The following is a 14,950-nucleotide window of genomic DNA, read 5'->3' on the forward strand; positions in this document are numbered from 1 at the left end:
AGTCCAGTGCTCCCTGTAGGTGATTGTTTCTAAGTCATCATGACTTGGTAGAACAGAAAAAGGTTTTGGCAGGTGGGAGAACAGAAGACATGAGAGTTTAACTGTTGGGAGGATGAAAAATGCATGTGTATAATGAATTTTTGCATTTTGTTCTGTTAACATCTCTCCTAAATGATATCATTTTATTTGTAGCTGCTTCTTGGTTGATACTTTTGTTAAGCTGTTATGTCTCCAGAATTATTAGATCCAAAGTGTGTGTCATTTCACATTTATTAAGACTGAAATTGACTTTGTTAATAGTTTTAAACTTTCCTGTGTTGTGACATTGTTTTTCATCTTTGTGGCTGCCTTTAGTACATTACATTATCATCAGTACATTTTGAAATGTCATTAATTCCAGTTTTTTGTAGATAAGGTATAAATATGTGGAAAAAAATACAGACCACCCAGTATGGAACTCTGCAGGGCTCCACTGGTCACCTAAATCCATTCAGAACAATGAGCAGCCATTTTTAACAGCCTAGTTTTTAGCTATTTAAGAGGGTATCCCTTCTCACAGCAGCATGATTTCTTTAGGCCCTTTTGGCTAAGAGACTTTGGAAAATAAACAGATAATGTTGACTGATCTCTGTTGATTGCGACCCCTTCAAAGAATTCCAATAGATTGTGAGTCTACATTTTCCTCTCTAGAGGAGATTGGTTTTTTGTATGTTATCTGTGTTTTGATTAGGGAAGGCAAGCTGAGTACGGTGGTAATTGCACTTGTTTATGAGCAAATCTTATTCAGCATCTTGTGTTTGTGTCATCTGTAAGAGAAGCTCCATCTGTAACAGTGACACTTTTTATTTCTGCACTAGAATGTTAAATGAGCAAAGTTCTGTGCCATACTTCCTGTGCTGGAACATGCAGCCTTTCACATAACCTGTAGCCATCCTGGGAAGCACTCAGTGTTACTAAATCACTGTTCACTCAGAAGCCAGACAAGAAAACAGACTGCCCTTGCATTCTTAATTTGTGGTGTTGAGCAGGCTGTTTGGGATTTTGCAAGCAATAAAATGCACATGACACACTACAAGGCACTGTCTTCCCTAGGAGATCACTGGTTTAAAATGGTAAGTAAGTGAGATTAGGTCATTATCCGCTATGGAGACGTAGTTTTCCAACTAACTGGTGATGACAAGAGAACGTTTCTTATTCTTTGACTGTAGGAGACTAAAGATCAATGGGAAATCAAAGCTTCTCTCCATGGTAGGTTGAACTCATTTTAACAGTAAATGTTAATCAAAAACCTTTTGTGTTTCACAAACCCTTAATAGTTTTCTCTGTCCTGCAGCACCACATTTTTTTCAGATGGGAGTCAACAAGCTGTTTCTCATGCATTAGCTGGTTGCACTCAAGTCCTGAACTATCCTGGCAGTGTGTGGTATTTGCACTGAACAGCATGTGTGTCACCTGCTGTTTGTTGCTGGCATCATGGAAATATGTTCTTATGCAGCAGCACCTGAGAGAGCTGGACAGCCCAAAAAGCAGTATTTTTTCCACTGTTTTCTCACAGTTCACCTGATAGTAGAACCAAACAACAGGACAACCCTAATGAATGCCTTCTGCCTCATAGTCAGTATCTTACAACTATATGTGTATGTATATATATGTGTGCATGTGTGTATATTATATATGTATGCACATATGTATGCATGCAGGTGTTGAAAGTCAAATTCCTTCCTCAGATCCTTCAAGAAAGTTGCTGTGCTGGAGGTTTGCTGTGACATAGAATGGATTCAGTTCACATAATGGCTGTGAAGCCCAATGTAGTGGTAGTAATTTTAGGCTTGGTTTTCTTCTTTTTTTGAAGTTGTCTTTTGTGGGTTTTTGGTGTTTGATCTTGTTTGGTTGGCTGGGTTTTGGGAGTTTTATTTGTTTGGTTTGGTTTTCACTAGGGTTTTTTTTTTCCCTTGGAACCATGGATTTCACAACTTTAGAGATCAAACACACCGCAGAAACTGTACCCTGACCTTTCTGTGAGTTCCATTACGGATAACTGTGTTGAAAGCACTTCCTCATATCAAAGGCAATCAGACCAGTTTCCAACTTCCTTTCGTTTAAAGACTGTTGAAGGGAACTGGGGAGAAGGGGACAAGATATAAGTTGTATTATGTTATGGACTTGTATGATTTCCCATTTAAGATAGGGAATTTTTTTAGCTGTCACAGAGCACCTTTTTAGTTAGTTTTCTGTTCATGTTCATTCTTTTGGAAAAAACAGAATTTCTTGCCACATAGTGAGGTCATAAAAGCAGCACTGAGGGTAATGCATGTATCAATAAAGATTTGAACATGTTTCCATAATTTGCAGTTTTTTGAATTGCTCATTTTGATCTGAAGAGCTAAAAGTGTAGTTAATGGAGAGTGTACAGTGAACTAAGTGGCAGAGAATTCTTTTTTTCTGAAAGGTGTGATAACAAAATTAAGATTTAGTGTTAAAAGGTGCTAGATTTTCTTATATTTCTTCAAATGCAGTGCAAACAAATTAGTTTCTGATGGTAGTTATGAAGCTTTAAATTATGAAGTACTAAACGTGCTATCCTTTTGTTATGATATGTCTGTGCCAAACAGTCATGACACAAAGGCCAGTACTTTTCCAAAGAAAATGGCCCAGGAATTCAAAGCATGTATTCACTCTTGCATGCACTTTCAAGAGCCAAATAGATGAAAGGACAGAGAAGCAAAGTGGAAAAAGGACTTCAGCTGTGTTTGTCCAGCAGGAAAAAGGGATGACTTGTGTTGAAGGGTTGTATTGTTATTCCCTTGGCTCAGCTACATTAATGTTGGACTGTAATTAGCTTTGAGCCATTTGACCATACCTTTCTTGTTCTGTCTTGTACTTTTTTTTCCACCTTCCATTCTTGTTTTTGCCTTGAGTAACCCAGTTCTTTGCTTACTTGGATTGATTTTGTCCTTTATTATAAGATATATGGTTACTTATTGTCTGAAGCTGTGAGTCAAAATTGAAACAATATGAAGACATTTAAAATGCAAGCAATAATTAATCTCTAAATAATACAAATATTTTAGCTTCTTAAATTTTTGTTAAAATCCATCTTGAGAACTGACTAACTGTAATGTACATTAGATGCTGCTGAATACCCATTGTGGTTTGGTTTTGTAATATACATTACATTAGATGCTGCTGAATAGCTGTTGTGGTTTGGTTTTGAAATTCTTTTAACTTCTTCATTTAAATAAAAAAAATATTCTATTTCATGTGATGCTTGACTCTTATAAAGCTTTACTTAAACCATGCCTGTCCTGCTGTCATTTTTATATGTTTGGTAGCACTTGAGTCTGACTTTCAGCGAAATGCCAACATATGGCAAGTTGTTTGAGTAATAAATGATTTGTCCTGAGGCAAAGTGTCATCTTCTATATTGCATTAATAGGGCATGTTTAGTTTTTTGCTTTGTTTTTCATTTGGTGAGGCCGCTAGGTGGAGTGAAAACATTGAGCCCCTGTGTATGTTGATGGCAGGTAATGGGAGAACATGGTCTTCACAAACACAGGGCTGGTTTCCAGCGTACAGCACTGGTTCTCCTACAGCCTTTGAGACATGGAAGTGTTATTTAGGATAGGCTATTTAAAAAGACAGAAAGACAAAAATTTAAAACTGGCAACTTTTTTCATATCATAAGTTACCAATTGAAAGGGTTTTCATTGTGTTAGTTGTGATTTGCAAATCTGCTCTTACTGATATCCATGGGAATGTCCACTGGAGGTACCCATAAGGTGAAGCAAGCAAAACCTAATTGTATTTATATGCCACTACAGTATTTAAGAACTTAATATGACTAAATTCTCTGAATTTGCTGTACTATGCCTCTGTCTTTCTCTCTTCTTTTTGAAATCTTGGCTGCCACCCCATTTCTGAAGCTGCTCTCTCAGGTGTTTTGTCAGCAGAGAATACAGTTTTACCTCCTACATGAAAGCTGATAAACACTGTTTTTCTGTCTGGTTTCATGGAACTGCCAGATCTATTTGCACGTACAATAAATTGGTCTTTATATATTTTTCCCAGAAATATATTTGTTCATTTGATCACTTTATTCTGTAAAATTACAGTTGTCATTGTAACTAGTGCTGTTCTCAGGTGAAGATTGACTTGAAAACTGGGAAGTGCCATTACAGAGTTTTGGATGGAGTCATAGCTCTCTAATTAGAGTTAAATGAGGCAGCAGCCTTAAATCTTAACAGTATTATATAGTGATTATCGGTACTAGGAGCATATGGGCAAGCTTACAGGGTTTTTTTGTATTTTCTAAAGCTGGTGCTACCCCTTGCTGCTGCTTCTTCACAGATTGTGGCTTTCTTCTTTTATTTTAGTAGTGTTAATGAAACATGCCAAAAAAATTGCTTGGCATATTTCAGTCACGAAAAATATTTCTAAGCAAAACTAAACTTACCAAAATGTTTAATGTGTTTAAGGTACTGCACAAGTTCAAAACCAAGTCTGTAAATTCAGTTGTGTTGTTTGTCTTTGCACCAGTTCTGTTGGTGACTGTATTGCTGTAAAAGAGTATTATAAAGGTTCTTCCCCTTTCTCCAGAGGCATTAAGTAATCAAATTATAGATTTGTTGGTAAATTACCTGGCATTCTGCAATGATTGCAGTCTGTAACTTACAAGCTTTGCTTTATTCTTTGAAATCCTCTTTTAGAAGTAGCTATTAAGCCTTTAAGAGTTATTCAACTTAGTCTGCTTTTGTAGAAAATACCATTCTTACTGCATTTGGGATTGGCAGATTAATACTATAATTTGTGAAAACAGCTGCCTCTATAGTACTCTTTGTTTTAGCTGGAAATCCAAGTCAGACTGTGTGCCTTTCCTCCTGATATTCTCATAAATGGATGAAGTGGTGCACAGAGGCATAATATATTTATGCATAATGCACAAATGCATAATATGTAGTCTGCCTTGTATGTCATTCCACTGATGTTATTAGATGCCATAGGACTCCCCCATAAAAAGGCCAGTGCAAGCTGCAGATTTTGAAGGGCCTCACAGGAACATAGGTACTGGAAGGGCATTTGAGATGATCTCGGCCCATGCTACCTTAGGTAACCACATAATATGATGCATTTTATAGGCTGGTCAATCACCATGTTATAAATAGAGGTATTTTCACTTGCTGGTGCCTGTTGGATACCTGTTTCAGAATTTTACGGCCCTGATGCTTACAAACGTCTCTTGCAATTCCAGCTTACATGTATTCCTGACCTATTTATTCTACTTCATTCTTATGTCAGCATGGCCTTTTGGCCTCAATAGCTCTTTTAACTTTTGGACATTAGCTTTGTATGCTTACTGACAGCAATCATCTTGAGACATGTTTCCAGCAGTAGTGCAGGCTTCAGTGACTGATGATGCCTTTTAGCCTTTGTTTAGGCCAACACAGCTGTTTTGAAGTCAAACATCAAAAAGGTGATGGGATTAGCTGAAAAAAAGCTGTCCGCCTGAATTTTTCAGGTCCTCTCTATTTTTTATCTGTATGCTTTCCTAAATCTTTTCAAAGTATGACCCTAACAGCAGTTATGCTGCTGCCATTGATGGAGTGGGTACAGGGATAGAAATGAGCAACAGAGGGAGGAACACTGCCAGAAGAATGTTTTAAGGCAATACTGTTGCTGGACATGAACGTTATCCTTAACCCAGGCTTGTTTGGATCCATCTAGTGTTCTGCACTACACTGCAGGAAAATTGAGTGTGGTAGCTGAAAGAGTCTGAACCAGACAGTTCAGGCATTAGCAACAGCCTATGCCAGGCACACATCCTTCTGTCTAATTCAGACTGAATCAGCTGATTGCTCAGTCCAAGCTGGTTCTTCTCTAGTGTTGCTGCCATTTACCCAAAGAAAGCCTAAAATAATAATTGCATCTGCTTGGTTCGGTATTTGAAGAAAAATGTTTGCTTTTACATCTGGTTCCTACCATTATTAATAGAATTTGTTTTCCAGTTTATATCTGGAAATTTAAATATTCCCTCAGTGATACAATTTAGTATTTTCTCTCTAATAACTTGACAAATGTAACTGCAGAGAATTTTTGAGCTTTCTGCTACTTCAGCTATACTCTTGTTTCTTTGTGATCTTTTTATAAGATTTAATCTTGGCATTGTTTCTTTGTTTCTTTCTTGAACAAATAAGGTAAAGTTAATAAATTATCAGTTTTATTACAGTGTGGTACACAGAGTTTTGAGCATTTATTTCTTTACAGTTTTATGTAGATAAATAATTAAAAATACTAAGCCATGAAAGAAATGGCCAAGATTTCACCTGTGCTTATATGTTTACTTGCCTACTCTTTTTGATTAATCTGATGTCAGTGCATTTGGTTCATAGTACAAGGACATCTGATTGACTGGTAGCAAGGTAGCAACATGTCTGTAAATGGTTATTTGAAGAATTATTTTTAGTGACTGGTGTTATATGAGATGTTATGTTACAGTTTTTGAAGTCCCACCCTCACTTGGTCAATTAGAAAAACTTTGAGGTCTTTCTGAGTTTGTACTGCCTACTACTAAAAATAATCTACATGAATGACTGCAGGAGGAGGCAACATGTTAGCAATTCAAAAGTGGGCAGGTCTGTTTTCCTGTTTTCAACAGGTAGACGACAACTTTTGGGGGTTTATGGCAAGGATTTGTACACCAGTCAAATTTATATGTGTATGTCTCAGTGCAACTAGACAATATGCTAAAAAAAGCAGGTGGCATCTTTCCTTGCTATTGAAGAATACTGCTCTGCAGTAATCTGGGACCCTGCATTCAACTTTCTGAACTCAGTTCAACTTTAATTATTAATGAATCTGGACAGGCTGAAATGAATCTGTCGGTGCTGTGCCTGTTATAGTGTTTATTTTTGATAATATGTAATTGGTCATTGACAGAACTGTGTTTTCTACATGTCTGCGTGAAGATACTGAATGACAGAAAGCCGTAGGTTCCCTTTAAGAAAAGAGTATCTGTTTAATATTTTGCACTTTAGCATACTTTTATGTTGTTCAAGCTGTTGTTTTCCTTTGACTCTATTTTATTTTGACCTTAATTCAGAACATTGTATTCTTCCTGATGTTCTTGGGGATGGATGATGTGGGGTAGAGTTCAGAGCCTTGAACCTATTTTCGAGGAGGTTCCCCTTCAGCTTCCAAGAGGCCATACTACAGCTATGCCATCAATGTGGAAAAAACTAGACATAGCGCAGTCCAGTGGGAATGTTTGTGACCTAATGAAGTACTGTTCTTCAGTGGATTTTTAGATCTAGGGTAGAATTCAGTGGGTTTTTGGGATGGGAAACTAATGCATTCTGAGAGTGCTAAAACTTAACCTACTACTTTCATGAAAGCAGATTCATTTATCATAAACTTCTAGTTCAGATTCAAAGTTTCAGTAGTCAGTGGAGAAGCTACTAAGGCATTAATGCCAGAACTCGGTGTCACAGAGGAAGAACAGAAGTGGAACACATGTTCTTTATTCAGACTTCATTTTCAAAGTGAAATCATCAATATTCTGGACATTGATGTTTCTGTATTCCAGTAGAAGGGAGAAGTAAACAACTTGCTGGCACTGGTATGGGAGGATTTGAAGCATCTGGTAAAAAGGAAAACAAAATTTCAACATAAAGCTTAGGTAGAAATGTTGTCTTGTGGTTTTGTCTTGAAAAAAGATAATTTTGGCTAGGTTGAGAGAAATTCCCTTATAAACAAGAAAGACTTCTAACAAACAGTCTTGCCTTCAAACAGTAGCCATGTGTGCAACGCTTTTTAGTTTGCTGGCATTTCACTCTTCTGCTTTGTTACTCCTTCAGTCTAAAATTGTCTATCCTTTTATGCTCCCTGCATTGTATGCCCTATCCTGTCTATGCACTTATGCACATGGCAGTCAGGCTTGACAATAAAATCAGTACAGGTACAGTTCTAGCATTAAGAGAAAAAGTTACTAAATGAAAAACAGTGTTAAGTAAACATCGAGTTCTGTAACAAGCTCTCTGTGTATTTCTTGAGTTATAGTTGAAAATTTTAAGTTGTCATTATTACCGTAACAGCATAAGATTTTTTTTTCATTCTGTGGCTCAGATGGGAAGACAGTGTCTGATAGCCAGAGATCAATCCTCCTAGCATGCTTTTGTGATCCTCCTATGGCAGTAAACACAGCAGCAAGTTTTACTCCTTGAATGCAGGCTGTTTTTTAATTATCATGAAATTATTGTGTTCCTCAGTAACTACTTCATATATAACTGAACTGTTACTGTAGTTGCTGGGTGGACTTAGTTGGACAGTCATTGTTGGCTGTGTGGTTTCTATCAGCCTCACTTCAGTCAGTTGCCTGATTCTGTATCCTTCTTTACACAACCAAGACGAGTGTTGGTTTGTTGCAGTGGAAAGGTAGAAGCCTCTGTTTCTGAAACCAGTATCTTCTTGACGTATTTGGATTAGTTGCTCCAACTAATTTTTTTTAATGTTGTCAAAAAGATTAGTGAAAAGGCAGCCATTGGTTGCCCAGCACTCTGGGATTGGTTGCACATGTAAACCTTTCTGCTAGCTAAAGCTGACATACAGTTGACTTACATGATCAGGATTACTAGGACATAAACTGTAGCAAACAGTAAACATATAGACCTCTTCTGGCAAAGGAGTGAAACTGTCTATTTAAAATCCACAACAATTAAAGGAATAAATTTGCAAGTGAGTAACAACTGGAAGTTTTCCTCCCATGCTGGTTATGTGGCAGACATCCCGTTTAAATATAAAATTATTTGCTCCAATGAACACAACCAAGTGGTATATTTTATGTCTTACTTTGTGTATCTTTGCAGTCATTCTTTGTCATCTACAAGTTACTATGTGGGTTTTATTCCTTACTTCAAAAATGCAAATACTGTCTTTTTCTGTAGAGTTTCAGTAACTGCAATTCTATTTCACTTAGAAGGTTGTGTAGGAACTTAATCTGTATGGTTTTGTCAATACCAAAGTTTGTATTCCTGTTTGCATTTAGTCATACTCTAAATGGAAAACGCAGAAGGCAGATTTATTATTAGACTTAATTGATAGAGGCAACAGCTTGCTGGACAGCTATTACTCTAAAAAGGACTTTGTTCTTGTTTCTCAAAATAGTCTGATGCTGTTTTTTTAATCTTTACTTGAACTAGAATCTTGCCATGCAAAGATCATTTTTGTACTTCCAGGTCCATTGGGCCACAGCTTGTGTTGAGAATGACATTAGGAACAGAAATTACCAGCCAGCTCAAGGCTTCTTCATACATAGCATCGGGGCGGAACCTTCTGAAGTGGGACCTGTCACCAGAGGAAATTAGAACAAGAACAGAAGAACTCATCAGGAAGACAAAGCATGTCTATGACAAAGTCGGGATGCTTGATACTGAAGAAGTAACACATGAAAATACTGTACGGGCTTTGGCAGATATAGAAGTGGAATATGCAGGTCAGTGTATATTTTCTGTGATTCTTTCCATGAGGCAGGTAAAGAAACGTGGAGAAAAATTAGTCAATGCTTACAATTGTGATCCTTGCAGTTCTTGTGTGGAACATGCAGAGGCTCCTCAAGAGTCTCTGGTCTTAATAATATTTCAAGACCTCTCAGGAATATGTGACATGATAAACAACAAAGTTCTGCTCCTTTTCTTCTAGAGACAAAAGTAAGGATTAACAAAACTGTGCTGTTGATACCTTTGATGTATCCAGAGAACTGCATTGGTCAGCTGCTTTTTTGCATGTGAAGCTCCACACAATTACGTTTCCTTTCCAATTGTGTGCAGCTGCCAGGAGACAACGTGCAGTGTCTGTGGTCTGTGATACATTAAACCTGATAAGCAGTGCTTTCTTCAGACAGTGCAGAATCTGAGACAAGCAAGTCAAATGGAGCAGTGGAAAGGTTGATAAACTAGTGGAGAAAGTGACAGTTCAGAATGCAGAAATTCTTGGAGGTGTTCTAGAAGAAGATTGCTTTACTTGCTCACCTTTATATTATGGTCTGCAAGGCCTTAAAGAATCCAGCGAGAGATTGGTCATGCAGTCACATCTAGATTGTTCTGACTGAATTATTAAGACATGTCAATGTGTGGATAGAGTTTAATGGCCCCACACAGGTAATTCAGTTAATTTGTTACTAATTGTCAGTCAGAGGAGGTGGGAGAAATATAAACCCTGTTTTGAATGGCTTTGTTTTGAAAAACCTGTCTGATGGTGACTGCACTGCTTATAAAGCAGTCAACGTAATAAATGTCAAGTTTTTAAAAATATTTTAAGAGTCTGCAGTAGCCACAGAAGTGCTGAAAACAGCCACCTTGGCTTGAAGTAAAAGCTTTGACTAGCAAAAAACAACAGCCTGCAGCCCAAATGATTGGACTGAAATATTAATCTGACTTTCATATTAGTTAAAATCGTACTTTAGGCACAGCCAGTGAATTGGCCAGAATTTATGCTGGCAGGAAAGACTGAACAATCTTCATTCAAACAGCTTCTTGCCAGATTCAGTTTTAATTGTATCGATGTATTTGGCATGATTATTGTAAGCTTTTTCACCAAGGCATAAAACTCCCTTCTTAAAATTAAGTTAGAAGGAGAATCTGTTTGACTTGGAAAATAGTGGCCATCAGCTTCTCTGCATAGCCACCACAACTTAATCCAAGACGTACTTTTTTCACTACATACTATTGCAGTAGTGGGTGCCATTTAAGCTTTTAATGCTAATCTTCAAAGCTTTATGTGACATTATCATGACTTACTGTGAAATAGCCTATGGCATGTTGTAAGGGTGTATTACCACTGCAAGACTTCCATTAGAACCTTGGAATTTAAGGCTGGTGTGTCCCTTTCACATGAAAGGCCTACTGCCCCAGTAACTGGTACTTATTATCGCAAAAGACAGATGACAACAGGCCTTGCATTTCACTTGGAAGCTGACAAAACTCACCTTAACATTTTTAAATATCTTGGCATAAGGGCAGAAGGTGGAGGGGAAAGTTTCCTCTGGACTTCAAGAAGAACCATATGCCCCTGTTTGCATTCCAGAGGTTTCCGGAAGGGCTGAGAGTATCGTGGGACTTGATAAAACAACTGCATGACATAAAATCACAAAGCTTTAATCAGGCTAAAATGTTGTTACTCTGAAATGTGTTTTTGGAGTGGTAAAGAGGAGAGACATTATAACTGAATCCCTTCTATTTAGGACTTCTATTCAATCTCAGTGTAAGATGTAGTATTTCTTTTATAAGCAAGGATTTACTTAGTCTGTATATTCTAAAAAAGTATTATTACTCAGTTTACAATCTCTGAAAGTTTAGAACACATAGACAGCATCTTCTGAGTGTGGCTTGTTTTTTCTACTTAAACACAGAGAAGTGCAGTACATGGGCATGTGACACTGAGCTCTTAGCAATGTAAAAATAACTTCAGGACAGATGGGCATGTTTGAAAGATTCAGAGCTTTTCACTTCAAATGCTAACATGGAAGCATCTGTGCCAGCTGAGAAATGTCAGTCTTCACTTACATGACTTTTGGAAGATGAACCATTTGTATCATGTTTATACACCTTTCAGTTGGTTTTGTAGAAGATGATGAGATAATCAAGTTTGGGTGATAGCTTCTGTAAAACATTTATTTGTTGCTATAGTGTGTGGTTTTGTCCTTTCACATACTCATTTGTACGTTACCTGTAATCACTTTATTTGCTTCAAGCCTGATCTGAAGTGTTGGGTTGCTTTGGATACTTGCTTCTTATGCCTTCTATAAATTTGAGAAGGGGGAAAGTACCTTATCCTTCAGTCATGTCTACCTTCTGTGTTCATTACTTCATAAACAGTGGAAAGAAGCATGTTGGATTTTCCCCAGCACGTCTCACCTGACAAAGAGACACGCTTAGCAAGTACAGAAGCTGACAAAAAGCTTTCTAATTTTGATGTGGAGATGAGCATGAGAGAAGATGTGTTTCAGAAGATTGTTTATTTGCAGGTAAATCAGTGATGTCTGCATAACTTGTGAAATGTATCTAAATGTATCTCAAGTTAGTTCATATATACCTTGCTTTCCAAGATGACTCTGTGTTTTATCTGTGCCTGTGCCAGTCAAACCTTTCCAGGGGGACACAGCTGCAAACAGAAAACAATGTACCTTGGTGCTTCCACTCTCTGCCTCTCGTGTCTAGGTCTGTGTATCCTGCTCTCCTTTGCTATAGCTTTGACTTCAGTCTGCCAGTGAGCTGGTACAAGGAAGCTAAACTAACATAAGGAAACTTTTCAGGAGAAGAATTTTTTGTTTTCTTTTGGCTGAGCTACTTGAACGTGTTCAAATTTTTTGTTTTCTTTTGGCTGAGCTACTTGAACATGTTCCAAGAGGGAAGGAAAAGGCAATATACCACTGTATTTACATTGGCTTATGCAGGTTTTGAATTTTTGTCCAAAATTATGCTTTATTGAAATTGTTGAAAATTTTGAATTTAGAAATCATTTGAAGTTATTAAGGTTAATGAGAACTTATAGCTTGGAGTGACCTCTGAAATTAGCTCTTTGGATAATTACAGACAGCTACACTTCATAGTCTTCCTCATCTGTTGCTTCAGCCTCAAAATAAAACTAAGTCAAAAGTTGCATTCTCTGTTGAACTACTCTCTCTCCCTTGTATTTTTTTTCTGTTTAACTTTTCTTCCAGTTGAGCATGTATAGCTGTGTTGTATTCTTCATTCGTACTGTTTATTTTGTTGCTCAAATGGGAGGAGTATTTGGTTTTGTTCAAATATGTCTAGCAACATTTAGTAATAATTTTCTGAAGGTCAAATTTGAGGATGATACAAGGAAGCTATCAAATATCAAAATAAAGTATTTCTTTCATGTGCCTTAGATGTGAATCTTCCCTTTCAAACCCACTGATTTTTAACCTTCTTGTGATGGTGCTAAGATACTGGATCCCTGCTCCTTGGAGTCATCATCTGTGCTTTTTGCAATGTTGACTAAGACTTAGTATTAGTTTTCCAGAGATGCAATCTCTGAGCATGCATCAGCTTCATCATAACTGTGAAAGTAGTAGCAGTTTTCCCCTAGCAAAAATGTGAAATTGCCATAATGCCAGACTGGTCAAATTGTGCTATTTCCAAACCATAAAGTTGCTGTTAATTTTAGCTAAATTTCTAATGTCTTCTCCTGTTAGAAACTCTTAGTTAAAAAGTCAGGCTCCAGGAATGCATGAAAGAACTTCCACAAACAAACTTCAGACTTCTGAAATCATCAGTTCAAATAAGGCAGTAAAACATTTTAATGAAATCAGTTTTTTCATGGCCTCACTGGGGTTTTAATAACTCAGGTGGATGAATCTGTTTTACAGTCCTGCACTGGGCCCAGACTCAAATGAGATGAGGAGAATGAGGGTCCTCACACTTCCCTGTTCTTTATAACACAGTCCACTAGGAGACTAGTAAATCTACTTGATCTCAGTGGCCTCCTGAATGTTTTTGCTCCCCTTAATAAAGCCTAAACTTTTTCAAGCTAACAACTGCTTATTATTCTTTCTAAATTATGCTTTATTTAAGAACTGTTAGTGGAGGAAAATGATTCAGGATTTTGTATTTAATTTAGGAAAATACTAAAATAATGTAATTTCTTTCTTTTCCCCACACATTGAGGGGGAAAATTCCTTCATAAAATTATGTTGCTGAGTATGCTCCAGATTTTAGGCTTTGGAAAACTTTCACTTTGAGGTTTGAAACTTGGAATAAAAGTGAATTTGGTAGTGAAACTCCCTTTTTAAATTTTATTAGCTCTAATACCTGCATATGCTGACTATTATGTATGTATGTATGGCCAAACTTCGCGAACGAAGATTTGGGCAGGGCTGTCCCCACGTGGGTGTGCCCTTCCAACCTGTGCAGTGGATTTTAGGTGAGGCTCAGCGTGCGCAGAACTGGCCCCACCATTTAAGTCCTCAGGTTCATCTGCCACGGCCGAGTGAGCTTGGACAGTGCCAGTGAAGTCCTCAGGACTAGAACCTACAGCACCCGGCATTTCCCAGGAGGTCTCCCATCCGAGTACTAATCTGGGGCTGACCCTGCTTAGCTTCCGAGATCTGATGGGATGGGATAGTAGACTAGTAGAGACATGCTTAAGAATGTTGCCAGTCTTCTCCACCCACATGCCCTCAGGAAACAGCCTGGTGTAAACAGCTGCTGCAGGTTTTGTTTATGGAATTCCCAGTAGGTTTTGTTTCGTACTCTGCCTGAAGATTTCTTTCTGGAACAAGGTAGCATGGTTGTCCAAAAAAGTATGAAATGGTATATAAAATTGTCAAGCATGACAATTCTAAAAGTTCTGAAACGTTCCAAGATTTCATATGTGTAGTATATTCAAAATTCATATTTCTGTTGCGGAAGTTGATCATCAGAGAAACTCCAGGTGATGTATCCCATCCTCATGAGACCAGAGTTCAGAGGTGGCCACAGAGCACCCTTGGTTCCTGTGCCCGTGAAGGATTACGGGCTTGCTTATCCATAGAGACCTGAGTGGGCTTTGTGAGTGTGTATTACTCTTACCTTGAGCGTGTCTGTGATGCAAATAAACTTCACAAGGGCTAATTAGTGTTAAGTAGCTGTTTAACATTGATTTCTTTTGGCATCATATAGTCTGTTGACTACATATAGTCAAAGGAGAAAGATGAATACTAATTTTCTTCCTTTTTCTGCCCACAAGAATCTTTGTCTTAGCTGTAGAAGGAGCCAATACTCACTGGCTTTAAGGGCTTAAAATTAGTGTTTGTGAATTCCCTTCTTCCACCTAAAATCTTTGCTGGATTTGGGCCCAGGAATTTTTTAGGAACATGACAGATCTGTATTACCAGTGGAAGGACTGGTTGATCCAGCACAGTCCCCAGATAGTTCACTGAGACTTTTTACAATCCTCTGTC

The 14,950-nt window shown here is 37.7% G+C and overlaps 1 protein-coding gene across 2 annotated transcripts in view; it reads left to right on the top strand.

The window, feature by feature from the left end:
- Nucleotides 1–14,950, top strand: part of NLN (neurolysin) — a 49,809-nt gene that overhangs the window by 3,081 nt on the left and 31,778 nt on the right. For both annotated transcript variants that reach the window (XM_071579924.1, XM_071579925.1), the window contains exons 2-3: nucleotides 9,228–9,484; nucleotides 11,865–12,013. In XM_071579924.1, the coding sequence (XP_071436025.1) occupies nucleotides 9,228–9,484; nucleotides 11,865–12,013 (406 nt within the window). The remainder of the gene's footprint in view (nucleotides 1–9,227; nucleotides 9,485–11,864; nucleotides 12,014–14,950) is intronic.

Source organism: Pithys albifrons, chromosome Z, assembly GCF_047495875.1.
Source record: "Pithys albifrons albifrons isolate INPA30051 chromosome Z, PitAlb_v1, whole genome shotgun sequence".
NCBI lineage: Eukaryota > Metazoa > Chordata > Aves > Passeriformes > Thamnophilidae > Pithys > Pithys albifrons.